The following is a 27,637-nucleotide window of genomic DNA, read 5'->3' as shown; positions in this document are numbered from 1 at the left end:
GCTAGTAATATTAATCTTATGACTTAACTTACCTCTGGCCAAAGGTCCTGAGACCCTGGGACATGACACATTTGAATCCACTAACAACAGTTTGTGTCTACCTCCCATCCAACCTTAAAGGTCTGCTCCCAGTTTTTAAACTCTGCCCCATGACCAAGAAGCATTAACTTTATTTCCTTTTACACTCCCTGAATTTAATGATAGATCTTGAAATATTGTGAGTGTACCCAGGTGCATATCACAGGAAGTACTTGGTAAACTTGTTGGGGTATCAGTGGGTTCCATCCAAATGCACTCATTCACGGAAACTACCCTGTTAGAACTGCAGCTTTAGTGCTTTTAAAATGTAGTTTGGTGCCTGACACTTGCAGGCTCTATACTCAACCCCAAGCACAGCAAAAGAGCAATGAAGTAGCCAGAGATGTGGGCATGTTCAGAGCCTTTGCTAGAGCACAGGGTCCCATCGGTCTTACCTCCAGCATTATTGTAGCTTCCGTATCACTTGGTTTAGTTTCAAACTGATGTAGTGTAATTCCTTCTCCAGCTCCACGGCATATAAGAAGAGTCTAGGAGAGAGTTTAAAGTTAGTAGAGATACGTGTGCCAGACAGCTCTGTGCAGTAGACAGTAGCTTATTCATGCCTGCTGTGTTGTGCTTTGAGAGGGCAATAGGATGCCAAGTTCTGGAATCCTTTTTCCAGGGCAGCTGTAGTGCTACGGAAAGCTGAGAACAGGCCTGCTGTGCTCTTCCATGTAGAGGTGGAGAAGTGTCTCACTTTTTAGTTTATGTGTACGCTTTACCTGCATGTATGTCTGTCGAGTGCATGCCTGCTGCATATGCTCTCCGGGGACTGGAATTGGAATGAGCTGCCATGTGGCTCTTTGGGAAGAATAGCCTGTACCCCTAAACCTGAGCCAACTCTCCCAACATGCTGGTCCCACTATCTAAGCAAATGGAGTTTTGTGCCTTAATTTTTGAAACTGCAGAAAATGAAAGAATTAGATACAGCAGTACGGTTCTGCCTCAATAAAATAACATATAACTTGTATCCCTCGGTCTGCATGTCCTGGTGTCCCATGTACCACAGTTAGTACATGATGGTGCATGTAACAAATGCTTACTCTCGAAATTCTTGCTGAGTGACAGGCTGGTAGTCATCTTGAATTTCAGTAGAGTAATACTTTTTCTCAAGCCTCTCCTTCCACGTTTTCATCTGCTCTGCTTCTTGGATCTCCTGTCAATTTAGAGGACAAATACAGGTTGCACACTGTATGTGTTGAAGACTCCAAGTAAACTACTAAAGGTCACAGGCTTCCACCAGCCTGGTGCTTGGGTGTCTGCATCAGCAGAGGCACTCCCAGAAGGCTGGGCTGTGAGCTGTGCAGTACACACAGGCAAGGGTTAAGGTCTTATCTGCTAACTTCCTTCTGCTGCTTTGTCCTTTTGCACCTGGCGTTAATTGTTAATATTCTTCTGTCCTTCAGTGCTGAGTATTGAACCCAGGGTCTCATACATGCTGTGCAGGTGCTCTGCCCTAAGCTACACCCCCCCCTTAAGTGTATCAAGTGTACTTCAGAATTAATCTGTGGGCATTCTTTGCCTTCCCAGCAGCTTTTCTGCCAGATTTGCACAGATGTGACCCTTGCCTTGCTTGTACGCACCAGTGCCATGCACCACACAACACAAGTCTCTCATTAGAAAATGATCTGGAGGCCTTCCTGTGGACTGTCCTTACCAGAACTGACTTTCCTTTGTGCAAGTACACCATTATATTTCAGTGTGTGTATGTGTGCGTGCGTGCGTGCGTGCGTGCGTGCGACACACGCAGTGATGCCTGTTAGGACAACTTGCAGGGTCATCAGGCTTGGGAGCAGGTGCCTTTACCTGCTCAGCCATCTCTTGCCTGCCTCATTTTTCTCTAATTTAGGGTGGAATAAAAAAATGTGTGTGGACATAAGGAACAGCCGCAGGGAAGAAGAAAGTGTATCAAGGTGTGATTAAAAAGTGTTTCTGCATGCCAGGTGTGGTAGCATGTGCTTGACTTCTGGGATTACATGAGGCCAAGTAAAGCACCCTGGACTGCATAGCAAGAATCTTAAAGGAGCTAGGGTTGACTCAGTAAAGCAATTGCCAGGAAAGCCAGAGGACTTGAGATCCAGTAGCTAGGTCACAAGCTAACTTGTGGCATTGTGTCCCTGTAACCTCAGCCCTGTGAGGACTGAGACAAGCTTGCTAGCCAGCTAGTCTAGACAAACAGGTGAGCTCCAGGTCAGTACAACTGTCAGCTGAGGAAATGGGCAGTGCTGGCTTTGTCCTCCATCTGCACACAAGAACACATATACCCACATACACCCCACAAATTCATTTAGAAAACAAATACACTTTGGCCTAGGACAACTTCATATGGATTTAATAAGTGTAGTTAGCCCAGAAATTAATGCAAGGAGCTGAATGGATCGCCGCCTAGGGCTTCTGATCACCTTCACTATGGTTCCTGGCTGCGCTGTTGGAGACCCACTGCTGCCAGGGAAGGTTGCTAACTGCAGCGCCTGAGTTTTTTGCACTAATACTGTTAACTACTAAATGACCAGACTGACTATACTCAGTGCAAATACACACGTACATCTTTTTAAAATGCTGGCTGTGGTACTACACACTTGAGATCTTAGGGCTGGGGATGAAGACAGGCCTTTGGGGTCAGCCAGTCTAGTCTAATTGGTTAGCTTAAGGCCAATAGGAGGCCCTGTTTTAAAGGGTATGGATGGCCTTCCTGAGATAACATCTCTGGTCTGTGTATATACTCACCCAACATACATGCACAAGAAACATCCCCAGGTCTGATGAAATTGACTTGAGTCTTTTTAATAGAAGTGATCTATTAACTAAATTCTATAAATAGAGCTCCATTATGTTTTTAAGCTGTGCCCTGTCATAAATGGGAAAGGCTCATGATTATTCTGAGAGGTGTTTTGGAGGTGACAACTGTTGCTATAATTATTTCTATTAATGAGAACTAATAGAGCTACCAGTTGTGTTTAGAAAAATGAATTAAAAGCTTACGCTTTCATTAAAGCCTTCTTTCCTAGCTTGCTGGGCCAAATCTCCAGTGGTTTTCCTTCTGTAAATGCAAAATAAGCATGAGTAAAACAGGCAGTGAATCACGAACAACCAGCTCTACAACGAGGAGCTGGACTGGATGGTCTTTCTCATGGTTAGTGCTGACATTAAGAACATGTAATTAATTAGGACTGTGGCTGAAAAACAAACCCACCATCTTGCCATTAGTAAATGTGAGCATCATGGTAAGCCCAAGTCCTATTTGTAAATATTACTGTGAAACATATTTGATAGTTGAGTAAGCTATGTACTGCACGTAGACTAGAGTTGCTTTATACTTATGTGAGGAACTTTCCTATCTTCCTGTCAGAGCCTTTTCTGAGTGATAAAACATGTCCCATGCTCTGTTTTCAGTGGTGGCAGTGGGTCCAGTGCCTTTAGCATGCCCAGAGCCTCACGTGTGGGGCATGACCTCTACCAGTGGACTAGTTATCGGCTCCTAATTAATTTTAAATGAGAGTTTCACAACAGCTTCAGAAGTCAAAAGGGATTCTGTGAGCTGATACCGTCCCACTGTAGACTGATGTTAGTATTTTGAGCAAGTATATGCCGGCTAGGCTGGGAAATATGGTAGGCTAAAGGTTCAAAATGCATTCTCAACTTATTAACTCCATCCTACGTTGAATATCTCTGTGATGGCTTGAATGAGAATGTCACCATAGACTAACATTTGAATGTTTGGTTCCCAGTTGGTGGAACTATTTGGGAAGGTTTAGGAGGTGTGGCCTTGGAGGAGGAGTGTCATTTGGGGTAGGTTTTGAGGTTTTAAAAAGCCCACACCATTCCCAGCTAGCTGTCTGCCTAGTGCTTGTGGGTGAGATGTGAGCTGGTCCCTGCTATGGTGGTCATGCCCTTACCTCTGGAACAGAGTGCCTCGGTCTTTCCTCTAAAAGGTGCCTTGTTTGTGTCCCTTCACAGCAATAGAAAAGTGACATTTTGTATGGAACTTGAAAGCACTAAAATTTTTTTAAAGTCTTACATTTTCTTGTCTTCATTATCTTGAGCTTTCTTCAGTCTGAGTTTCTCGAGAACATTAAAGTAACTCTGGGTTAATTAAAAAGAGTTTTAAAAGTTCGTCAAAAATTATTTCCTGTATTCTTCACATTCAATCAAGATACATGAACTGTAATGTGTTTGTGAGATGTCTGGCACTGTGCCATGATCCTTCCCCTGTGCCAACACCTTGCATCCTGCTCTTGTGAAAGCAGAGGGTGCTCCCTGGGTATCACTGCAGTGTGATGCAAAGGCCTTACAAAAATCAACATGGTGGGGTTGGGATGGGAACAGGAGGAGGGAGAAGGTCAGGGAGGATGGAGAGAGTACTGGGAGAGACAACTGGAATTGGGGGCATTTGGGGGACAAGAGAGAAACCTAGTACAATGGAAACTCTCATGGTTTTACAAGGGTGACTCTAGCTAAATAATGGGGAACGTGGAGCCAGAATTGGCCATCTTCTGTAACCAGGCAAGACTCCCAGTGGTGAGACTGGGACACCAACCTAGCCACAAACCTTTGTCCTGCCCACAAGATGCACTGGGGTAAAGATGGCAAAGAATTTGGGGGTAGCCAACTGGTGACTGGTCCAACTTGAGACCGTGCTCCAGGAGGAAGCCCATCCTTGGCACTTGGCACTGCCTGGAGAGCCGGGAACCAGAGACTGGATAGCCCAGAGACCTAGTATAGAACCAAACACTTGGCAAAGAGAAAAGAACACAACTGATTCCTAGTGGTATTCTTCCATACTCATAGACAGGAGCCTAGCATAATCATCAGAGGCTTCATCCAGCAATTGATGTGGCAGAGACCCACAGCCAAACATTAGGTGGAACTTGGGGAACCCTGCAGAAGAGGGGAGGGAAGGGTGGTAGGAGCCAGAGGAGTCCAGAAAACTTAACAAAAATCACAGAATCAACTAACCAGAGCTTACAGCGGCTCACAGAGACTGAACCTAAAACCACCTAGTCTGCATGGTTTGACCTGGGTCCCCTCCATATACATTAGGGTTGTGTGGCTCAGTTTAGCAGCCCTCTGGAGGCACAGGGAAGGCTGCAGTTCATTCCAGCCTGGTCCACACATCAAGTTATGAGGCAGGGGTGCAAACTGAGACCATGGCTCGGAAGACCAGAAGCAAACAAGCAAAAACCAAGCACTCTGATTACTTGGGACTTACAGTATAAAACACAGAAGGAGAAAAAGTACAAACTCAAGCTCATTGTTGAAGGCAGGTTGGAACTGTGAGGCGTGTGGGAGAGCCGAGTGAAGAAATGGGGCCCAGGCAATCTGCCAGACTAAAGTGGAACGAACGGCCCGGGGTCAGACTAGAATATGTGAGAGGATATTATCGCATAGGGAATGAAGCTCTGACCTGTGGGGGCAGAGATTCCACAAGTGTGAGCAAGACCTGCGTCTGTGGAGAGAAATTACAAGCCTTGAGGAGAGACTATTAGAGAGCCAACAGGACATAACGTCCAGTGTCTGAGCCAGGAGAGACTGGATAACACCGCCTTGTAAGAAAGAGTGAGGAAGACAAGGGACACAAACACTGAGTTTGGTTCTGGAGATTTGCTAGTATCTTAGCGTGACAAACTCTTGGGAGCAGTGAAAAGTCTGTTTACCACCTGACAGGGGTTTGTGTTCAGTATTTAGAATGTGGAACTCTGAAATAATTATGGCTAAATTGTTGACTCCAGAGGGACTGGGCTGAGGGTGTGGCTCAGTTGACGAGAGTGCTTGCCTTGCATGTCTGAAACCAGGTTCCATCCAAGCAAGGCATCCACTGGACATGGTGGTGCATGCCTATAATCCTAGCACCCAGGGGATAGAGGCAGGAGGGCCATAGCATTATTCTTGGCTGCATAGTGAGTTTAAGTCCAGCTGGAGAGACATGAAACCCTTTCTCATACAACAAAAAGACCTGGAGGGCATGTCTCTCACTCTCACGGAGGGTTTAAGTGATACAAAGTTTTTTAGAATTATATTGGGGAAGGTAAGTTAACTAACCTTCTTAATTATTTTACCAAGTTCAAAATCAGGTCTTCTGCCTATTGAATAGTCAGCCTTCACTTCAGAATAGGTGTCATTAATTATCGCCAAGAACATGTTCTGGGGAGAAACATTCAAGTCATTTTTTCAATAAAAACTTACATAGGGGTGGGCATATAGCTCAGTGTTAAGAGTACTTGTTTAGAATGTTCTCAGTTTGATTCCCAGCATCCCAACACATGTACACACTCACATACACCCATACACACTCTCACATGCATGAGTGCGTGCACGCGTGCACACACACACACTCCACGCGTGCGCACATGCGTGCACACACACATGACTTTTAGAGGTGGGTACTACAGCAAGTGCCTGTAGTTTGCCTATTTGGGATGCTGAGGAAGAGTCATGAGCCTTCTTCTAGCAAGGCCACACACACCACCTAAATCTCTCCAAACCAGCACCACTAGGTAGGACCAAGTGTGCAATGCCACAGCATTGTGACTATTCTGTGATGTAAAAAGGATGGCAGTCATTTTTTTTTTTTAGTTAAATAGTTTTTTTTTTTTTTGAAGACAGAATTTCTCTGTGTAGCTTTGAAGCCTGTCCTAGAACTCAGGCTGACCTTGAACTCACAGAGATCCACCTGCCTCTGCCTCCCCAGTGCTGGGATTAAAGGTGTGCACCACCACCACCTGGCTTGATGGTGGTTATTCTTACCAGCAGCACGAAGAACACAAAAAAGATGAATGTGATGAAGTAAATGGGCCCCAAGATCCAGTTGGCTTGCTGGATACCAGCAAAGTTAAAGTCTCCAAGGACAATCCGGAATTGTGCAAATCTTTGATGAGAAGAAAGAAAAGCATTAGAAAATGTTCCATCTCTTCATTTAGACACATGACAACTTGGAGTTGCTAATGTCTCTGGCTTCATAAACCATATGCCCCCCCCCCTCAGTGCTGGGGACTAAACCCGAGACCTCATGCATGCTAGGTTAAGTGCATTACCAATGAGCCACAATCCAGCTCTTCCTTTCTGGCTTTAATTATGCCACCACCGCACCCTAAAATCAGATGGAGCATGGTATAACACGCCTACAATCCCAACACATGGGAGGCTGAGACAGGAGACCAGGAGTTCAATGTCAGCCTTCGTTACACAGCGAATTTTAGGACTTTGTAGGCTACATGGCTCCCTCCCCTAAAGGTGGGGCTGCCCAGGTGGTTCAGCTGGGAAAGAGCCTGCCAGGTAAGCATGAAAACCTGAGCTTGGGTCCCAAGCACCTATGTAAAAGCTGAGCATGGAGATGTGTGTCTGTGATCCCGGTGCTGGGGCTGGTGGGTACAGAAATAGGTGGGTTCACTGGCTGCCAACACGTGAGCCCGGGGTTCAGTGACAGACAGACCAACCCTGTCTCAAAAAATAAAGCGTGAGGGGTGGAGATGACTTAGCAGGTAAGAGTACTTACCACCAAGCCGGAGAAAATAAGACTCCCACATGGTGTCCTCTGACCTGTACGTGTATACCCCTCCCCCCCATCACATACACACAACTGACAAAGTGGAGAGAGATCAAGGAAGCACCTGTTGTCACCCTCTGGCCTCTACCTGTACACACACACACACACACACACACACACAGGAGCCTACACAAATCATGTGCACAGCACACACATACAAGGAGAGAAGGCGAGAGGTACTCCACTAGCTGACCATGTAGCTAAGGAGACGAGCCGGTCATGTCCTGTCCCTTTTCCTGTCCCCACACAGGAAAAGCAGTGTTACTGAGCCACAGTGAAAGTGGATGGAAGAGGCGGACATCACATTAAAATAAACCACAAACTTTTGTCTCATGTATGGGGATGCATGAATAAAAGATGACTGAGGTGGAGGAGGCTTCAACTGAAGGGAGGAGCTGGGGAGTTAGCACTTTTCTGTTGCTGTCCAGGGGAAGGAGTCCATAGAAATTACCGGTTTCTCATACAGACAGAAGTTGTTCTATCTACTCAAAAGGAGATAAACTATGGCTTGTCCCTTTAATTCTGACATTCAGAAGTCTAAGGCATTGCTGTGAGCTTGAGGTCAGCCAGAGGTGTAGTGTCAGATCCTGTCTCAAAAACAAAACAAAAAAGGATAGTGTTTTTCCTTTTCTTTCTGAACCACTGCCTAATGTACCCCTAACTAGCTTCAAACCTGCTATGTAGCTAAGCACACACCTTGAACTCCCAGTTCCCATGTCCACTTCCCCAGCGTTGGGATTACAGGTGCACGCCACCACACCAGGCACATGAGACGCGGGGACTGGACCTGAACCTAGACCTTTTCTGTACCAGGAGAGCACTCTGTCAACTGAGCTGTATCCCCAGCCCTCAAATGAGTAAATCCATGAAATGTTTCATTTTAAAGAAGATTGTAAGGCACCTCTATAGGCGTCTTACAAAATTTACCTCTATAGGTTTGTTGTCTGTTCCCAATTGCTTTATACACACAGATCTGTTGTTTTTTCATTTATACTGGGTCTACCACCTAGGCTGGCCCTGAACTTATGATCCTCCTTCCTCAGTCTCTATTTTTCTTTCTTTCTTTTTAAAATTTTTTGAGACAGGGTTTCTCTGGAACCCACTTTGTAGGCCAGGCTGGCCTTGAACTCACAGAGATCCGCCTGCCTCTGCTCCCACAAGTGCTGGGATTAAAGGTGCGTGCCACCACTGCCTGGCTTGCCTCAGTCTCTTGAATCCTGTGAATACAGGTGTGTGCTCCATAATTTCCCTTTTTGAAGCTATTTTTACATATAAAAATTTTAGATGTTTTTGTCTTTTTGGAAATCGAGTCTTGTTATATGGCCCAGGTTGGCCTCAGCAGAAATCCTGCTCTGGCTGGCTGAGTGCTAGTTACAGGCATGCACACCACCACACTTGGCTTTAGGAAGCTACCGTGAAGCACAAGTCTGGCACACAGGCAGGAGCAATGGAGTTCACAGGGAGAACTTCTAGAGACGAAGCCTCTGTGGAAAGCACACATTTTCTCTGCTCAGAGGGAAGTGCTGTACAAACCTGGGACCTACTTACATTACATATTCTCACTGCCGGTGAAAAATTATCCTTCTGACTTGACCTACCAATGATTAAAAAGCAGATTCCACCACCCAGTTTGATCATCCAGTGGCAGGCTTCATTTTGAGTATGATGGATATTTAGCCTTACGTGAACTATAGGACCAAGCTTTAAATGAACCGTTTACCACAGGGCTCGCTGTGGTTTCCCAGTTAGAAAACATAAAGACACTTGCACTAAGAACTTACATGGAATTTTGAAAAGTGGAAAAGTCATCAACCTGTGACCCAAAAACAAGGAACCCCAGCTGGGCATATGCGGAGAATATGATAAAGAACATGATGGCAAACCCCACTATGTCCTTCATACAGCGGGACAAGGTTGACGACAGCTGAGACATGGTCTCATTGAAGCTTATGAATTTGAACATCTGAAAGAGATATAATGCACGAGTCAATATGTGAAACAGCTGTTTAGAATCAGGAAAACTAATTTCAGAAGAATTCAAATAAAAGGAGACAATGGGGCTGGAGAGATGGCTCAGAGGTTAAGAGCACTGGCTGTTCTTCCAGAGGACCTGGGTTCAATTCCCAGCAACCACACGGTGGCTTACAACCATCTGTAATGAGATCTGGTGTCCTCTTATGGCCTGCAGGCAGAACACTATATACATAATAAATAAATATATTTTTTAAAGCAGACAATGGTAATCAAGGATGTTTGAAGATATCAGTTACTATTTAAAGGTCAAGTTAATATTCTAATTACTTTTTTGGATTTGTATAGGTGGTGGTGGGTTGTGGGAAAGTATACCACACAGCACATGTAGAAGTAGTCAGAGGACAACTTGTGAGAATAGGTTCTCTTTCCCAAGGATCAAACTCAGGTCATCAAGCTTGGGCAAGTACCTTCATTTGGTGTGTCACATTGCTTTCAAAAATGTCGTACTGCTGGGCAGGGCAGTACAAACCTTTAAATCTTAGCACTTAGGAGGCAGAGGCAGGTGGATCTCTGAATTTGAGGCCAGGATGGTCTACAGAGTGAATTCCAGGACAGCCAAAACTATACAGTGAAATCCTGTCACAAAAAAAAAAAAAAACCACACACACATACACACACAAAATAAAAATTCCTTTACTAGTGGGGGAAATGCATTCCCTCCATACAAGGTAATAATTTAACTAATACACATATGCTATTGGACTATGTTACAGAATTTCCTGCCTACTCCTGCAACTGCCTTGCCCCAAATGAACACTCAGAGACTATATTAATTATAAAAGTGGTTGGGCTTCTTATTTGGCTAGCTCTGTCTTAATTATTAACACATTTCCATTACCTAAGTATTTTCACGTGGTCTTATCTTACTGGAGAAGGGCCCGGACCTTTAACTTCTTTGGCGACTCACATGGTCGCCATGCTAAGCATCCCCGCAGAGAAGAGAGTCATTTCTTGTTTGTTTCTGATCATATCCTGATTCTGCCCAGCTACATTACTTCCTGTCTGTCTGTATAGACCTCCAGACTTCTATGGTTAGCTACTGGCAAATTTTTGCTCAGCTACATCACTCTTCCTGTCTGGCCAGTCAGCCAATCAGTGTTTTATTCATTAATCAATAAGAGAAACAGATAGAAGAACATTCCCCATCAGGGCTATGTAATAAATGAGATATAAATACCTTTATCCATGCAAAGAAGATAGTAATGGCGATTATATTGTTATAGTAAATGTGCCAGTATGCGAGGAAATAGAAGTTCGGGTAGCTTTCAGTGTTTTTCAACAGCCGTCCAAGTAAGAGAAAATTCTGCATGTTACAATATGCATAGAAAGAGACAGCCAGAAAACACAGCTAAAGGGGAAAATAACAAAGGTTAAATTGGAGACTATCTCTATCTCTAAATTTTTCTCAGCCTTTGGGAAAAAACATATGAAAAAGTTCATTAAATGCTTAATAAAAGGGGAGGAAAAGAAAGGATATAGGATTTTAAAATAATGTTGTGAAAAATGGCTTATCAAGTCTATTTTTGTACAAAATACAAGGGAGACACCCACCAATCAACACATGCCTGGGACTACTCGGAAAGGGACTTGACCAAAAGTCCGAGAACATACAACTGTCTCCTTCACCAAGTCTACTGCAGTTATCTGTGTGTTTGCACAGATTTCATGAATCCCCATGTCTCTGGTCCCAGTTACAGCACAATGAGGTAGTGGGAACATGCTTAGCAGCCCCTGTCATCAGTTTTCAGCTGTTCCTTTCCTTCCATTCCACGACTTGTGGGTGTGAGGTCACATTGTCTCCAGCTATCGGAGCCTTGATAGTGGCGAATCTACCTCTACAGACTGCAAGCCGCAAGTGACATGGGGCAGTAACAGTGACAGCAGGCTTTACTTGGAGATGGGGAAGCCTTTCAGGCAGAGGCAGGAGCCCATCTTCCCCCCTCCTGGGTGTGGATGTAGCTGACAGGAGACTGTAGCCCAGCTCGATGAGTAGGGAAATACCTTGCCTTGGCCTTCCAGCTGTGGCCTTGGCTGACTTCTCTTCTGCTTGGCAGGGTGATAACCCGTGCAGAGCATAGCTATTATAGAAATGTAAGTAGCTCAACTTGCACTTCAAATAGTGTCACTATGTCTCATCAAAAGAGACTCCACTTCCTGGCATCCTGACCTGCCTGCCTGTCACTCTATAGTCTGGGGTCTGTGCCACTCTACCCAAAAGCTTAGTCTTTCCTACTGTGGAACACTGACACAAATCACAACAACAAAAACTTGCAATCGACATAAAGGAACCTGTTGTGATTTTTAAGAAAAGCAGTGCAAGAGGGAAGATGCCATGAGACAGGGCGCAAGCAGAGGGTTTTTTAACTAGGGAAAGGGACCATAAAAAGGGGAAAGGGAGGAGTGGGGAGACCGGCCTCTGGAGACAGGAGCTGCAGGAGAGCAGAGAGAGGGGGAGACAGAGGCAGAGGGATGGGAGGTGGCAGGCCCTTTAAAAAAAGGGACGCAGTGAATATTCACAGGTGGTGCTCTTAGTGGCTGCAGCTGAGGGCGTGTCCTGTCAGAACCCCAAGGACAGGCCAGTACAGATGCCTGAGTACTAACAGAACCTCCTTAGAATGCTCTTTGAACGGCGATTTTGGATTTAAGTTATGGGAGGCATCGAAGATTTATAACTGCTTGAAATTTTTCCTTTGACAGAAACACATTCTAAGTTCTGCCCTTTTTAGACACTAGAAAGGGATACTAGAAAGGTAGGTGGGGCACTTTTTTTCTTTTTGGTGTGTGGTGTGCACTTATGAACGTGCTGGCTTACAGGTGCGCATGGCCACTCCCAGCTTCTGTACGTGGTGCTGGGGTTCAGACTGGGGTGCTCATGCATGCATAGCAAGCACTTTTACCCACGAGCAGTCTGCCCAGGCGGTTTTCTTATTTTAAATTTTAGATCAGTTGGTCTTGAACTTCTGGAGCTTCCTACCTCAGGCTCCCAAGCAGTTGGGGCTATAAACACTCTCTGCTAAGCCTCACATGAACACATTTTGGGAGTGTGGCACTGAGTCACACGTTTTCAATTCCATCACCCAAGAGGCACAAGCATGGCAGATCTTGGTGAATTCAAGGCCAGCCTTAGTCTACATAGCACATTCATGGACAGCCAGGGCTACTATGATGACAGAGAGAGAGGGGGGAGGGAGAGAGGGGGGGAGGGAAGGAGAGACGGAGAGAGAGAGGGAGAGAGGGAGAGAGAACACTTTCTTATGGAATCCTCTAGGCTCTTCCTGGCCCTCAGAGAAAACAAATAGATTTCTCTCTTTTAGGGACATAAGGTTAGACTGTCCTATGACAGCTCATTTTATATTTGATACTTGCAGCTTTTGGATGGATAGAAAACCTGTGTTTTACAGGTCTCCAGCTGGCAGGTGCAGATGTGACCCCCTTAAACAGATCGTGGCTACGTACTCACCGCCAAAAGCAGCAGCTCTAGCCAGTTCCAAATACTTTTGAAATAGGCAGTCTTAAACTCATTCATCTTCCTCAGTTCTTGTGTTATGAAGACAAAAAGAAAAATACAGAATATGATCTCACAGGATGCAATGAAGTAATCATAGTGGGTGACGTATCTGAGGAGCTTCACGGAGTAGAACTGCCACGAGGTGAGGAGCCCGCCCGTTGCAGGGAACTCTGCTACCAGCCTAGAAAAGGAAGTTCGTGTACTCATTTCTGTTTTAGTATTTAAGGTGCTGTGTAACTTCTTAATCAATAATGACATTTACCTCAATGTTAGTCACTGATTTTGTACAAATTTGTTTCCCTGGGGGCTGGAGAGATGGCTCAGTAGTTAGAGCACTTCCTGCTCTTCCGGAGGACCTGGGTTCAGTTCCCCAACACTTTTACATGTGGGCTCACAAGTGGCTGTAACTCCAGGGGCTCTGACATCCTCCGCTGGCCTCTGCAGGTACCCCACAGCCATATGGAGTCCATGCAGGCAACACCCACACATATCAAATTTTAAATTTTTCTTTCAAAAAGCATTTCAGAAACCCAAAGGCAGAAGCAGGAAGATAGTCAGACTAGGCTATGGAGTAAGAACTTTTTTTTTTTTAAAAAAAATATTTCCTTGGGTTTGCAAGTTCAGTTAAAATCCTTCCATTTGGGATGGCTCCCAAGTGCCCTGAGACACAGGGAGAACTGGGCAGATGGGTACCACGTCCCTGAGCTGCCCCTGATGCCCTTAGGCCTGATGCTTAGGGTGATCAAGTTCGACAAACACACTATGGTCTAGTTCTGCTCAAGCAAAACTTGCCTTTAGCTTCAGTTTGTGGGCTCAGGTCCCTGCAGTCACAGACATGCACTATGTTCTAAGGGCAGAGCTTTGCCAATGTAAAGTTCAAATAGCTGACTAAGCCCCTATCAAATTTAAAGGAAACTACTTAAGTGTTTTCCATCCTTTGGATTTTACGGTCATTGCTCTTAGTGACAAAGCCTGTGGGTTTTTTTGTTACCTGAAGCGGCTGCAATTTTGCTGGCTTCCCACTTCAGCCATCCTGTTTGGATCAATATATCAAGAAGAGCGTCTCTCCAGGCCATACGAACAGCACAATGTATAATGTACATAGGCAAAGAGCCTGGAACTACAGTGTGCCCTTGCGAGGTTCTCATTTCAGTCGGAAGTCTCAACAATTGACTAACGATGCACTGTGTGGAAGAGACCCTTTACTGGTGAAGGCTGTCAGTCTGTGGAGACCCAAAGGCCTGGGACCAAGCCTCAGCATGTCATCCATGACCCATATGCACCTACAGCTGCTCCTCCAGAAAAGAACTTCAGCTGAAACCCTTCTCGTGTTTCAAAGGCCACTTATAGAAGGTGAAACCCAGTCACCTCACATTTATAAACACCATTCTACATCGTATGTGTCACCAGTGTGAGGGAGACCAAGTGTGAGCATGTCTTGGTGCAAATGGATGTCGGTGAACAACCTCAAAGACTCTCTCCTTGCATTCCAACATGTGGGTCAGGGACAGAACTCGGGTGGTCAGCCCTGGTGGCAAGTGGTATCACTAAATCATCTTGCCACCCTCTGTGTTGTCTCTGTAATACCTGCAGGTGGCTAGTGCTAACACAGGAGTCCTTATTAGAGACATCGTCCGTCAGAACTCCTGGTCCCTCATTTCTTAAGTCACATCTTCAGAGGGTAAAGGAAGCCAAGCCCTCCCCTCCTTAACCTTATTTGAGACTTTGTTTACAAATTAGTACAGGCTCTGAGTGCTTCTCATCCATCTTGAAATTCTTTTGAACTTTATACTAAACTGAATTTTCCCTTAAATTAACGGAGTCACAGATTTGTGACATTAGCAATGTTAGTCTGCATTAACATCAATTTATATGTGCTAGAAAGTTTTATGTCAAGGTAACACAAACAAACAAAAAAAAGTGACAGTAAAACCTTTCCAAATCCAAACAGCTGAAACTTAATTCAAATCAACTGTGTAATGAATCAGATGTGTCTCTGCCTGTGCCCACCAGCACTGCCTGACTCACTTCCCTGCGGCCTCTGCTGAACACACACACAGCTCTAGTGAGGCACAGAGCACATCTTCACAGCCCCAACCCCAACGCAGACTGTCCCAAACACCTGGGCCAGAGCCCTGACCACTGCGAGAATTAGTGTTTTTACTGTGTACAGTCTTCTCCTACACAAACATAACGATTGGATTGCGGGAAACAGAGTTCAGTATTTTCCCATCACCATTCCTGTGCATATAAGTCTCTAAGCAAAGCATCTTTGAATCGAATTGTGTTAGAACATTTGATTTTTAAAATTGCTGTTTGTAGCCGGGTGTGGTGGTGTACACTTTTAATTTGAGCACCTCGAAGGCAGAGGCAGGGGGCTATCTGTGAGTCCTGGGCCAGTCTGATCTACTGAGTAAGGCCCTGTTTTCAACTGGGCAAAGGAGGGGGCAGGGAGGAGAGGAGGGGGGGAGAGGGAAAGGAGTGGGAGAGAAAGTGTGAGGGAAGAGAGAGGGGAGGAGGGAGGAGGAGAGGGGGGGAAGGGGAAGAGAAAGGAGAGAGAGGGGGGAGGGAAGAGGAGGAGGGGAGAGGAGGAGGGGGAGGGAGGGAGGGGAGGGAGGAGGGGAGAGGAGGAGGGGAGAGGGAGGAGGGGAGAGGAGGAGGGGAGAGGAGAGGGGAGAGGAGGAGGGGAGAGGAGGAGAGGAGAGAAGGGGGAGGGAGGAGGGGGGAGGGAGGAGGGGAGAGGAGGAGGGGAGAGGAGGAGGGGAGAGGAGGAGAGGAGAGGAGAGGGGAGAGGAGGAGGGGAGAGGAGGGAAGAGGAGGAGGGGAGAGGAGGGGAGGGAGGAGGGGGAGAGGAGGAGGGGAGACGAGAGGGGAGAGGAGGAGGGGAGAGGAGGGAGGGGAGGGGAGAGGAGAGGGAAGAGGAGGAGGGGAGAGGGGGAGAGGAGGAGGGTAGAGGAGGGGGAGGGAGGAGGGGGGAGAGGAGGAGGGAAGAGGAGGGGGAGGGAGGAGGGGGGAGAGGAGGAGGGGAGGGAGGAGGGGAGAGGAGGAGGGGAGGGAGGAGGGGAGAGGAGGAGGGGAAAGGAGGAGAGGGGAGAGGAGAGGGAAGAGGAGGAGGGGAGAGGGGGGGAGAGGAGGAGGGAAGAGGAGGGGGAGGGAGGAGGGGGGAGAGGAGGGGGAGGGAGGGAGGGGGAGGGAGGAGGGGGGAGAGGAGGGGGAGGGAGGAGGGGAGAGGAGAGGGGAGATGAGGAGGGAAGGGAGGAGGGGAGGGAGGAGGGGAGAGGAGGAGGGGAGAGAGGAGGGGAGAGGGGAGGGGAGGAGGGGAGGGAGGAGGGGAGGGAGGAGGGGAGGGAGGAGGGGAGGGAGGAGGGGAGGGAGGAGGGGAGAGGAGGGGGAGTAGAAAAGAAAGGAGAAAGAAAAGTGTTGTTTGAGTTGCTGACTTCAGTTACTTGAAAACGTAACAATTTTAGCTTGGGATTAGGACAGAATTTTCAGCAATTTCTGTCATGGCTCTGAACCTATTTCTGCCATTTGGTATTATTATGTGATGCGGTCTTCTCAGCATTGACAATTATAGAATCCAAGTATCAATCAACTCTGAAACACACAGGTGCTCTGCACCCTATAGTATCAAACATTCGGCTGAGATTTATTTATATGTATATCAAAGAATTGTTGTACAACATAGTTTATGATTTATTAGCACGAATGTTTAATTTGTACATTTATTTTATATACCCATGTACCTGGTGAAATTTCTTGATCAGAAAGTGGTCCCCAAGATGGAAAAAGTTTAAGGAGCTATGCTGAGCCAGGCAGTGGCGGCTCACACCTTTAACCCAGCACTTGGGAGGCAGAGGCAGGCAGATCTCTGAGTTTGAGGCCAGAGTGGTCTACAGAGTGAGTTCTAGCTAGAGCTACACAGAGAAACCCTGTCTTGAAAAACAAAACAAAACAAAACAAAACAAAAAGCTATGCTGGTGACAATCTTCAATTCAGTTACTGATGGGACTTGGTAGTTAAGAGTATTACAGTCTGCTGGGTTTGTTATTTGTTATAATGAAAAGTGATTTGTTTTGGACCACAGTTCTGAAGTCCAAATTTAAGGGACTGGATGAATGTGATGAGGGCTAATGCATCATACTCTGAGATTGTGTGCGTGTGTGTGAATGCGGGCCTGTGTTATCTGATTTCTCAATGTTTAATGGCAAAAGCATACAATTAAGACAAGAAGCCTGGGTTTAATGTCATTACAAAGAGCTCTTCATGTGACTTAAGCTGGGTGCCCCAGGGTTTCCAGCTTATTTGGGACCCAGAAATGATTATATTTCCCACTTTATCCTGATCAGGAGTACTGGGATGGGTGAATGTCAAGAAAAGCTCCAATTTCCTGAGAGAAAAGCAAAGTAAAATATATGTGCTCATTGGCTGTGTTAGTAGTTTGTTAGTATTTTTATATATTACATTTCACATATATTTTAAATATATAAAATATCTGTATAAATGCTGAATATAAGGTACGTTGAATATAAGATATATAGTGAATATATGACCTGTGAGAAAGGTTGCTCACTGAGATTTTTGGTGACTCTGCTGTTTATCTCTCTAGCAGCTATTTCCCATGCCTCCTTCCAAACAGGAAAGGTTTGTGTTTAGTTATTGACTGTGTTTGGTTATCTGCTCATTCCATCACTCAGGCAATGCAGATAAGCTTCTCAGGTGGATGCGATCACTGTGTGTTATTTCTTTCCTAGTGTTTGGTTCCAGAACCTCTTCAGTGCTATCGATTTGCATGGTCTGGGTTCTGAGGTGACTCAGAACTGAAAGAACTGTTTGCTCTTCAGAGCGTCTGCCCACCACTGAATTCGGCTTTTACACAGGTGTTGGAGACCCAACCAGGGTCTCATGCTAGCACAGTGTCCTGGTTTTCTGGGAGGAAAGGGATTCTTTGTTGTTGCTTTGTCAACTTGACACAAGCTAGAGTTAACTGAGAAGAAAGAACCACAAAGGAGATAATGCTTCCCTAAGGCTGGCCCAGCCCATGGTGGGTGTTGCCACTCCTGGGCTGGTGGTCCAGGCTGCTATAAGAAAGTAGACTGAGCAAGCCATGAGGAGCAAGCCAGCAAGCAGCATCCCTCCATGGCCTCTGCATCAGCTCCTGCCTCAATGATGGACTAAGACCATGAAGTGTAAGCCAAATAAACCCTTTCCTCTCCAAGATGCTTCTGCCCATAGTGTTTTATCATAGCAGTAGAAACCTTAAGACAAATGACAAGCACTTTACCAACAGACTTATCTCCCCTGACCATAAACAAAGGGGTTTTAACAATCTGACTTTATGATGTCAGATCTTTACAATTCCAGGACAACAGAAATGGCAAGATTATATATCCTCACACCATATATAAAACTACAAAGTATTGGTGGCAAGATGACTTGACAGGTCAAAGCACTTGTCACACAAGCTTGACTACCTGAGTTTGATTCCCGGAACCCACTGTGGGAGGAGAAAACAGACTCCCCAAAACTGTCCTGCCCCGCACACCTGGACTATGGTGCACACCTGAGCATTAGCACACAAACACACACAGCATAAAACCTAGCACACTGAATGTGACTCATGTTCCTAAATATATCCTGAAATAATAAAACTATGAACATGCTGTTGCTTTACTTTCTTCTGCACCATTGGTAGATCATCCTATGTATTTTAAAGCTATGAGTTTAATCTCAGCACAGGTGTGCAGAAATTGCAAACTCCAATGAAGGCTTTGGCTCCTTTTAAAATTTAGTTTGCCAAGATAAAACCTCTGAGCTACTTACCTGATGATACAAAATAGATTGACGTTAGCATTGTATAAGGAAAAATCAATAAAAACAACTCTGGTCCCTCTTGTGATCCAGCTGTTGAGTCGAAGGTCAATGAGTTTGGTTTTGGTTACAGATTTTGATTTTGATAATGTGAATATATACCCTCCATCTCGGTACACACCAACGAATCCCCAGTGCCAAGGGGCGTTGGCAGGAGAAGTCGAGTACTTCCACCTGTTAGACATCAAAAGAACACCGGCAATGAGAAACCCAGGTGGAGACAATTGAGTTAGGACCAAGAACCCAGAGTGCTTTAGGGCTTACCATGGGCAACAAACACATCCAATAGTTGCATCCAAGTTTTGTGGTACATTTGCAGTACATGCGTGCATTCTCTCTCTCTCTCTCTCTCTCTCTCTCTCTCTCTCTCTCTCTCTCTCTCTCTCACACACACACACACACACACACACACACACACATTTTTTGTGGGGGGCGGGGGTTGGTTTTCTGAGATAGGGTTTCTCTGTGTAGTCCTGGCTGCCCTGGGAACCCCCTCTGTAGACCAGTGAACTCATGGAGATTCACTTGCTTTTGCCTCCTGAGTGTTGGGATTAAAGGTGTGCACCACCATGGTCTGGCTTTTTTTCCAAACAATATTTACAATTAAACCTTCTGGCTATTAACTTACAATTACAAGAAAATCAAAAGAAAACCACCTTGAGTCTCCATTTTCAGTCTCCCTATTCAGTTCCCCCAAACATATCTGGAAGGTGTGTTATTATATGTATTAATTTGTTATATTTATAAAAATTATATAAGCTTTCACAAATGTCCCAAACTCAACTCATATAAACAATAAGTCAACACACATAAAGCAATTAATCCTGAGATTGGAGGAGGCTATGTAAGAAAGACAATATAATCAAACTTCCTAATGGAAACACAGACTAATGGTTAAAAGCAGCCAGGTGTAACTAAGATGACAGGCTGGGAGGAAGAGTGGCAGGAGCAGGATGTGGTGGAAGACAGCTAGGGTGACAATCACCTGCCACGTGGAAATACACAGTTGTAAAATGACGGCACTAGGAGGAAGTTCCTTAGAGACAGTAAGTACTCACCAAAACAAGTAAAAGAGCAAAGAATAGCTGTTTCTAAAGAGTATGGTGAATAGAAAAATAGATCTTTATAAACATTTGAATAACTGTAATAAATACTAAATACAAAAGGGTTGGCCCTATCCTCCAGCCATGATCTTCATAGGGCGCCTGCCACAGAAACATCTTTGTCTAGAGGAGGTGGTGTCAGTGGCTTGGGATTTCACATTTTCAGTAAGTATAGGGGTAGGTCTACATGCCTTAGGTCTACACTCCCCCTCATAAATGCCATGGACGTCTACAACTGTAAGCCCCCAACAAACTTCTGTACGCTGTTTGGGTACCTTAGCATAGCAATAGAAAAGTAACTAAGATAGCATCATGGGCAGGCATCATCAGGTACAATGACTAAGAGCATAACTGCCCCTTATAGTCCTGGAGCCACAGACATCCCTTAAGTTGGGCACAGTGAGGAGGGTGGAGAGCGGCAGAGAATAATTAGCACCTGCATAAAAGCCAGCTGCAGGGGCATTGGATCCCTGGAGCTCATTGGCTGATCAGCCTAACAGAATCAATGAGCTCCAGTTTCAGTGAGAGACCCAGCTCAAAAATGAGAGGTGGAGAGTGACTTACAAAGACACTTAAAAAAAAAAAAAAGTTTTAAAAAGATTTATTTATTATGTATGCATGTATGCTTGCATGCCAGAAGAGGGCACTAGATTTCATTACAGAGTCTATGGTTGTGAGCCACTTGTGGTTGCTGGGAATTGAACTCAGGACCTCTGCAGTGCTCTTAACCACTGAGCCATCTTTCCAGCCCTAGAAGGACCCCTCTTGTTGATATCTGGCCTTCACATGCATGGGCACACACAGACAGACTGATGTCTTAGTCTTACCCTGCATCCCTGCATCCAGTATGACTACACATTTCATACACCACATCAACACCCTCCCCTCATCAGACAGGGTCACTCTCGTATTCTAAGCGCTGCTATTGCTAAGACTTCTTCCCGTGCTGTTTACTGAGAGAACCATGGACAACCAGCATCTCCCGGCTCCCATTACTCAAATAACTGATAATTTTGTAAAGATACATAGGTACCTGCTAGGCCACCAATTTCATATCACTTACTCTGTATCATTTTTGAGGCCAAAATCAGACAGGTCTTCATTTTCAGCTGTGTATTTGCCGTAACAGTCGCTTATCAGAGACTGAAAGGCAGAGTAGACCTTGCAAGTGTTGTTTCGGACTCTCAGCTGCCGCACTCTGGGCACTCCAAGAAGAATGTTCTCATAGTAGATGCGGCTGCTGTTCCTCAAATCGTACAGCTGCTGGTTGTTGTACCACGAGTCCCAGTACAAGCCTTCCAGGAGGGGCCCTTCCATGAACTTCAGAGAAAGGCAAGTATCATGGGAAGAAAAGATAGTTCACGGCAACAGTCTGTAGTCACAAGTGATTCCAAATCTAAATACTGACTGAGACGCCACTTACGACAATGACAAAGGCCACAGGGATGGCTGCTCCTCACTCTGTCCCTGTTCCATTCTAAGTGACCCCAAGCCCAGGGTGGCTTTCCCTGTTTCTTGCTGTCTTTGCCACTGGCGACAAAGACAATTGAAAGAGAAAGGATGATGCATTTCACCTTTCCTACTAGGCCAATGACTTACCGCCACTGGGAATGTAGCTTACATTTGCCCTCACTCTTACTAAGATTGTCTTGTCACTGGGACAGATAATACTGGCCTACACACTTTAAGGGAGGCAAGATTTGTTCAGCTAAGTTTCAGTCCACCTTACCAGGAAGGATGTGACAGAACAAGGCAGCTCAGACTGTGGTGGCCAGGATGCAGAGTGAAAATGCCAGAGCTCCGTTCTCTCCTCTTGTCCCATCCCACCAGAGTCTGTGCATGGGTGCTGCCGAAATTCACCACGCGGTTCACCCTCTCAGAAAAACACAGTCGCAGGCACACCTCAGGGTCTGCTCTACCAATCCACCTGCTTCTCTATGTATCCAAGTTAGCCACCATATCCCTCCCACGCTCAGAAAATGACTGTCTTTGTTAAACTCCAGCTTCCTATGCTCAGAGGGACCTCTGTCCACTCATTTTGTACTTCACCTTCTCTGTGCTCACACTGCAAATTCAGCTCCATGTGAATTGCACACAGCACATACTCCCCTATTCTTAGAATACCTTTTCCTTATTGACCCTTAAAATGTATGCACACTGTCATCACTTCGGGACAGCCTCCCCTCACCGCCTCACCCTTTACATCCAAATGTGTGTGACATGGGGACCAGAAGCTGCTCCTCCTGGCTATTCTTCCTTCTCGATGACTCATGCTACGTGTAACAGAAAAGCTGTGTGTCCCAGTGCCGAAGGAACCACTCTCTTGTGTGATCAAACACAGAAAGTCATGTCCCACATTGCTTTTTAAAAGTTATTTATATACAGCATATTACTGTAACACATAACAGGGTTGCATGTATAAATTGTGACTATTAGCCTCTCTGGGAAATTAAGAATTTGTAAGACTGTCACTCGTATTGATTTTACATACACAATCACAGGCTGACTTTAGTACTCACATGGCAAATCTTGTGTTTCCCAGGGGAAATGGGAATATTTGAGAAAGTACCAAAATTTGAAGTTATACAGAACAGTATCACATTGTGAACATAAGATTTACAATAAACTCCCCTGGTGGATTGTCTAATAATGAAATAACACTCGTTTTTATTATTAATCCCTTTAACAAGCATTTCCCCCAGCATTTTCTACACAAGGCAAGGGTTTATGATAGGCTCTATGTGAATTTGTCTTTCTTTATTTTATAGAGCTGAGGCACAAACCCAGGGCCCTTCACCTACTAGGCAAGCACTGTACCCCCGAGCTAGCCTCCAACCCCTGGCATATGGGCTAGCACATGCTACTCCATCAGGTCACACCTCCTACCTTCCAGAAGTCAGTTATGCTTCGGATGGACCTAAAACTGCTCTTCTCATCGTCAGGGAGGGAAGTGTCCACAAACAGAGATGACATCACTTTGTTTAAGTAGTACATGTGTGGATTGACCATCCCAAACGTCACTGAGGAGAGAAGTCCTTGCTTCAATTTGTAATTTAAAATCCCATGTCAGCAGCATTCAAAAACATTCATTTCCCCAGCTTTATAAACATCTGGACATTGTCTAAGTATAAATGTTTACATTTATTTATCTTGTGTGTGCATGCATGGTAAAAAGAACAATTTGTGAAAGCTGGTTCTCTGCTTTCGTTGTGTGGATTCCAGGGGTCAAACTCAGATCACCATGCTTGGCTGCTCGGTGCATTTATCCATCTCACCAGCCCTATTATATCTAATTACTAAAGCCAGAAATGCACAAAGCAGGTAGAAGTTTCCTTCAACCCTCATTGTAAAGGCAGACATAGGTTCTTCAGGTCGGATAGATATATATTTAATATTCTATCTTTTTAAAATGAACTCAAATTAGGGCTGGTGAGATGGCACCGCACTTAGCAGTACTCCCCATGAAAAGCCAACAAGCAGAAAGGGAAGGAGAAAAATAACCACACAAAGTTGTTTTCTGAGCACACATGTATGTGCCCCTTATTCATACACACACACTGTATTTTTTTTTTTTTTTAGAAATGAGGTCACATTATATCATGACTACCGTGGCTTTTTTCTCTACACTAAGATCAGGCAATACCTTTTAGTGAATGGATAAGGCTATGGGCCTTGAATTCAGCCAGAGAAGGATTATAGATCTCAGTGATTTTTGTTTGTTTGTTTGAGACAGGATTTCTTCGTGTAGCTTTGAAACCTGTCCTGGAACTTGCTCAGTAGACCAGGCTGACCTCAAACTCATAGAGATCCACCTGCCTCTGCCTCCCTGGGATTAAAGGTGTGTGCCACCATGGCCCTGACCAGGTATCTTTTACTACATAGTTATGTTATAATTATGGAACATTTGGAGTGTGCTCGTGCACGTGGAGGCCAGAGTTCAACATCAGGAGGCCACCCACCTTGGTTTTAGTTTTGAAACAGGACCTTTCATTAGCCTGGACCTTTCAAAGTAGGCTAGGCTGGCTGGACAGCAAGCCCCAGGGGCTTGTTTGTACCTCCCCAGCCCTGGGATTTCAATTATCACCACACTCTTTTCTACTCAGGTTCTCATGCTTGTGTGGCAAGCACTTTACAGACCCGGTTCTCTTTCCAGCCCAACATTTAAACCCATGCTTTGGAACGTTGTACATTTGTCTAAACAGTTTTAATCAGTAGTATTTCTTTCTCCCCTTTCATAAACTACTTCATTTTATTGCCAACACTCAGTGAAAACAAAAACATGTGGGGCCATCAGGATGCTTCAAAGGGAACATATCCACACCTCAAGTGTGACAGCCACAGACACTCACGACGGAGGTGGAACCCACTCCACAATCTGCCCTCTGACCTCCACAAGGGCTGTGGCGCATAAGCACAGCAAATAGATGAGTGTATGTCATCTTTATTTCACTGTGTGTTTACAGTGGTTAATGAATCCCCTTATTGTAGATTTAGATTGTTTTCTTTATTGTAAATATTCAAAAGTCTCTGAACGGTGGGATTATAAATAACCTTTTGTCTCATATTTTCTACTTTCTAAATAATTGATAATAAGCTTATGTTTGTGTTATCTTTATAACTAAGTCTTATAACCAGTCTAAGGCACCTTGTCAAGTTAGCCACCCCTACCGTACCAATTAACTGTGTAATTGGCATACAGGCTACACATTTGGAGATGAGAGAAATCCTGTATGTCAGACTCTAGCTACATACACTGGGCAGTTTAGATACTATTTTAACAAGCTTTTCACATACTGAGGTGATGCCATGAACCCATAGTGGTCGGGGTGTGTAGTAGGTTGAGGTTCTCCCTGCCCGCCTTAACAATTGGCATTTACTCGGCACAAATGCATTCTATTATTAATTACACCGCCCTTTAGTGATAAAGATGAGACTATGGCCATCTCCAAACTTCATGTTATGTTGCATTTATACCAATACATTTCTATGGCTCTGAAATAAATTAATTTATGTCAACCCAGGGGACCACATTTAACTAGATCCTCCAAATTAAAAAAAAAAATCATAGTCAGTGTTGACTACAGAAGCTTCCCAGTACAATTGTGACCTAGTTTTGCCCTTTAAAAACTGGGAATTCTGTCCATCATAGGATAACACACTCTCAAATTGGTCAGTTTTCTGAATTTCTGCTTTTCACTTCCACATTTTAACTACTAGTCCAACCAGCGTTTTCACCTACACCTGTGTACTTACATATACATAGATTTATTAAGAAAATAAAGTAGAGTAACAGCTCCTCAAATGTGGTATTAACTTCTGCTTCCCTTCTGTAATGCAGGTCATGTTTGGAAGTCCCTGTGCGATGTAAAACAAAACTTTATTATTACTGGGTAACTACAATGTACATAAGTAACAAGATGGGAAAAACCCAACTCTTTTTAGTGGCTTCTGGTTCCTTTTTTACTTCTCACTTGAGACAGGGGTAACTGCTAAATTCCGCTGTGGAGCGGGCAGTCGTCCTCTATGGCTGTATATGCCAAGTGTTTCCCCCACAGTCCTGTGAAGATACAAACCAAACACCTCCTTCTGTCCCTACTGCTTTCTCCGCCCTCATGACAGCTTCTGCGGAAGGCAAGGTCCAGCTGCGAAGAAGGGGCTCCAGCTGCAGAGGCCAAGGGCACCTTCCCGCAGCGACCCACGGAGGTGACAGCCTAGCAAGGGACTTCGTTCTCTCTATGCTCGGTGCCAGAGCTGCTGGCCGTCTCTCACAGGAGTGGGGATGAGGGGTCAGAGTTCCTTCCTGGGGACCTGGAGTTGCCCACGGGCTCTGGGTTACCCGCTCTAGGCGCACCCACCCTCACCTCCTCGGTACCACCTGGACGCCTCGGCCATCGCGGACCAGACCACAAGGTCCGTTCCACTCCGCCCACAAGGTCCGTTCCACTCCGCCCGTTCCACCCTACCCCCGCCCCGCGCCTGCGCACTAGCTCCGCGGCCGGCTAACCCCCCTAACAGTGCCCGCCCTACTTGCAGTGCACGTTTGGGCAGTAGCTATGCCACAAGGCAACACACCTCGGACCTCCGTTGTAGCTGGGTTGTGGCTGTTACCTCCTGCCGGATGTTTATTTATAGCTCACTTTTCTGAATGCAAAAATAAAATAGTATCACTATCTACAGCATTAACTAATTGGCTAAAAATGTGGGCTTATTGATTTGATATAAATAACCAAGTTAACAGTACCACAAAAACAAACGCTGGTGGGCATGGTGGCCCAATTCTGTAATACAAGCCTTTAGGAGGCAAAGACCATAGAAGGTCTAGGCTTAGAGGCCAGCACTGGCCTATGTGTGGAGACCGGGTCTCAAAAAACAAACCCATTGAACTCCAGCCACAAACCCTTCAGTGTCCTCACAATTCACTTAAATAAGTCCCCGTGTAGATACAAACTCCGGTCCGTATCTAGATGCACAGCTGTGGTTTTGTTTGTGCATGATATGACCTGGCAGGTTATAATCTAAAACTTCAGCAGCATGCAACGAGACAAAAAGCAATCAGGAGGCGAGGCATGAGTAGGCGAAACTTCAGAAGTTTGTACTGAGTGACTGCATTATTTATTATGAAAATGGAGAAATTTAAAGTACCCATCATGAATCAAGGTCTCTAGAGGTACATAACTGATTGTGTGTGTGTGTGTGTGTGTGTGTGTTTGGGTTTCCTGATTACTAATTGATGGGGAGCAGCTTTCCCCACTGGGCTGTGCTACCTCTGGGCAGGTGCCCCACTGGGCAGACTGCCACCTCTGCTCTCAGAACCCAAGGCAAAAACTCTGGGGAGGTGATCCACACTCTTAAACCTAGCGCTGAGAGAGTAGGTCCCCAGGGGTCACTGGCATACATGCCATGGCATATGTGTGGTCAGAAGACAGCCCATTGTTTTTTTTTTTTTTTTCTCCCTCCACTATGTGGGTCCTGGTGGTGGAGCCCAGGCTGTCAGTTTGGGCTACAGGTACCCTTACCCATTGGATGTGGCTGGGCCCTTGTTTCCAACTTCTGCTACCCACCGTGATGTGATGTATGCAAAAGGCCCGCATCTGATGCTAGCATGATGCTGTACTTTCAAAATTTTGAACCAAGTAAATTTTTTTTTGTTTATGTATAACTTGTGTTGGTGTTTTGCTATATTAATGGGAAACATAGCTGTGTAATTTTTAAAAAGTTAGGAACAGAAAGAGCAACAATACATAGCAGAGGACAACCTCAGAAGGAAACCAAAACTTAGACCATTTTTTTTGGCACTGTACTAGTCAAGGGGATTGATGCTCAAGACTTGGAGAGCTTGGAAACACTATGACTACAATAATAAAGTCAACATATCATAGATGAGATAGGATATCTGCAGAGATCTTCCTCACAGATCCAAGCAGAAAGAACTCAGCTGGCTAACCACAAGTCAGTAAAATACAGAGATGTTCTGAAAGAGTCCTAAGGTGCAGGATGTGGCAT

The 27,637-nt window shown here is 45.3% G+C and overlaps 2 protein-coding genes across 2 annotated transcripts in view; one reads left to right on the top strand and one right to left on the bottom strand.

The window, feature by feature from the left end:
• Nucleotides 1-473: 473 nt before the first annotated feature.
• Nucleotides 474-26,044, bottom strand: Pkd2l2 (polycystin 2 like 2, transient receptor potential cation channel). Its single transcript, XM_051202349.1, has 14 exons — nt 25,996-26,044; nt 25,388-25,489; nt 23,021-23,154; nt 21,198-21,454; nt 18,984-19,205; nt 13,116-13,344; nt 10,833-11,003; nt 9,403-9,584; nt 6,823-6,943; nt 6,118-6,219; nt 4,097-4,161; nt 3,061-3,118; nt 1,122-1,234; nt 474-566 (listed from the first exon to the last, which is right to left on the bottom strand). Exons 1-14 carry the CDS (start codon nt 26,024-26,026, stop codon nt 482-484), a joined length of 1,872 nt encoding a protein of 623 aa, XP_051058306.1. The 5' UTR covers nt 26,027-26,044; the 3' UTR covers nt 474-481.
• Nucleotides 11,814-27,637, top strand: part of Stard4 (StAR related lipid transfer domain containing 4) — a 1,044,307-nt gene continuing 1,028,483 nt past the window's right edge. Inside the window, exon 1 of the mRNA XM_051202353.1 lies at nt 11,814-11,819. The gene's annotated coding sequence lies outside the window, so the exon portion shown is untranslated. The remainder of the gene's footprint in view (nt 11,820-27,637) is intronic.

This window comes from Phodopus roborovskii, unplaced genomic scaffold, assembly GCF_943737965.1.
Source record: "Phodopus roborovskii unplaced genomic scaffold, PHOROB, whole genome shotgun sequence".
NCBI classification, from domain to species: Eukaryota; Metazoa; Chordata; class Mammalia; order Rodentia; family Cricetidae; genus Phodopus; species Phodopus roborovskii.
Note: the sequence above shows the minus strand (reverse complement) of the source record. Positions and strands in the feature narration are given on the sequence as shown.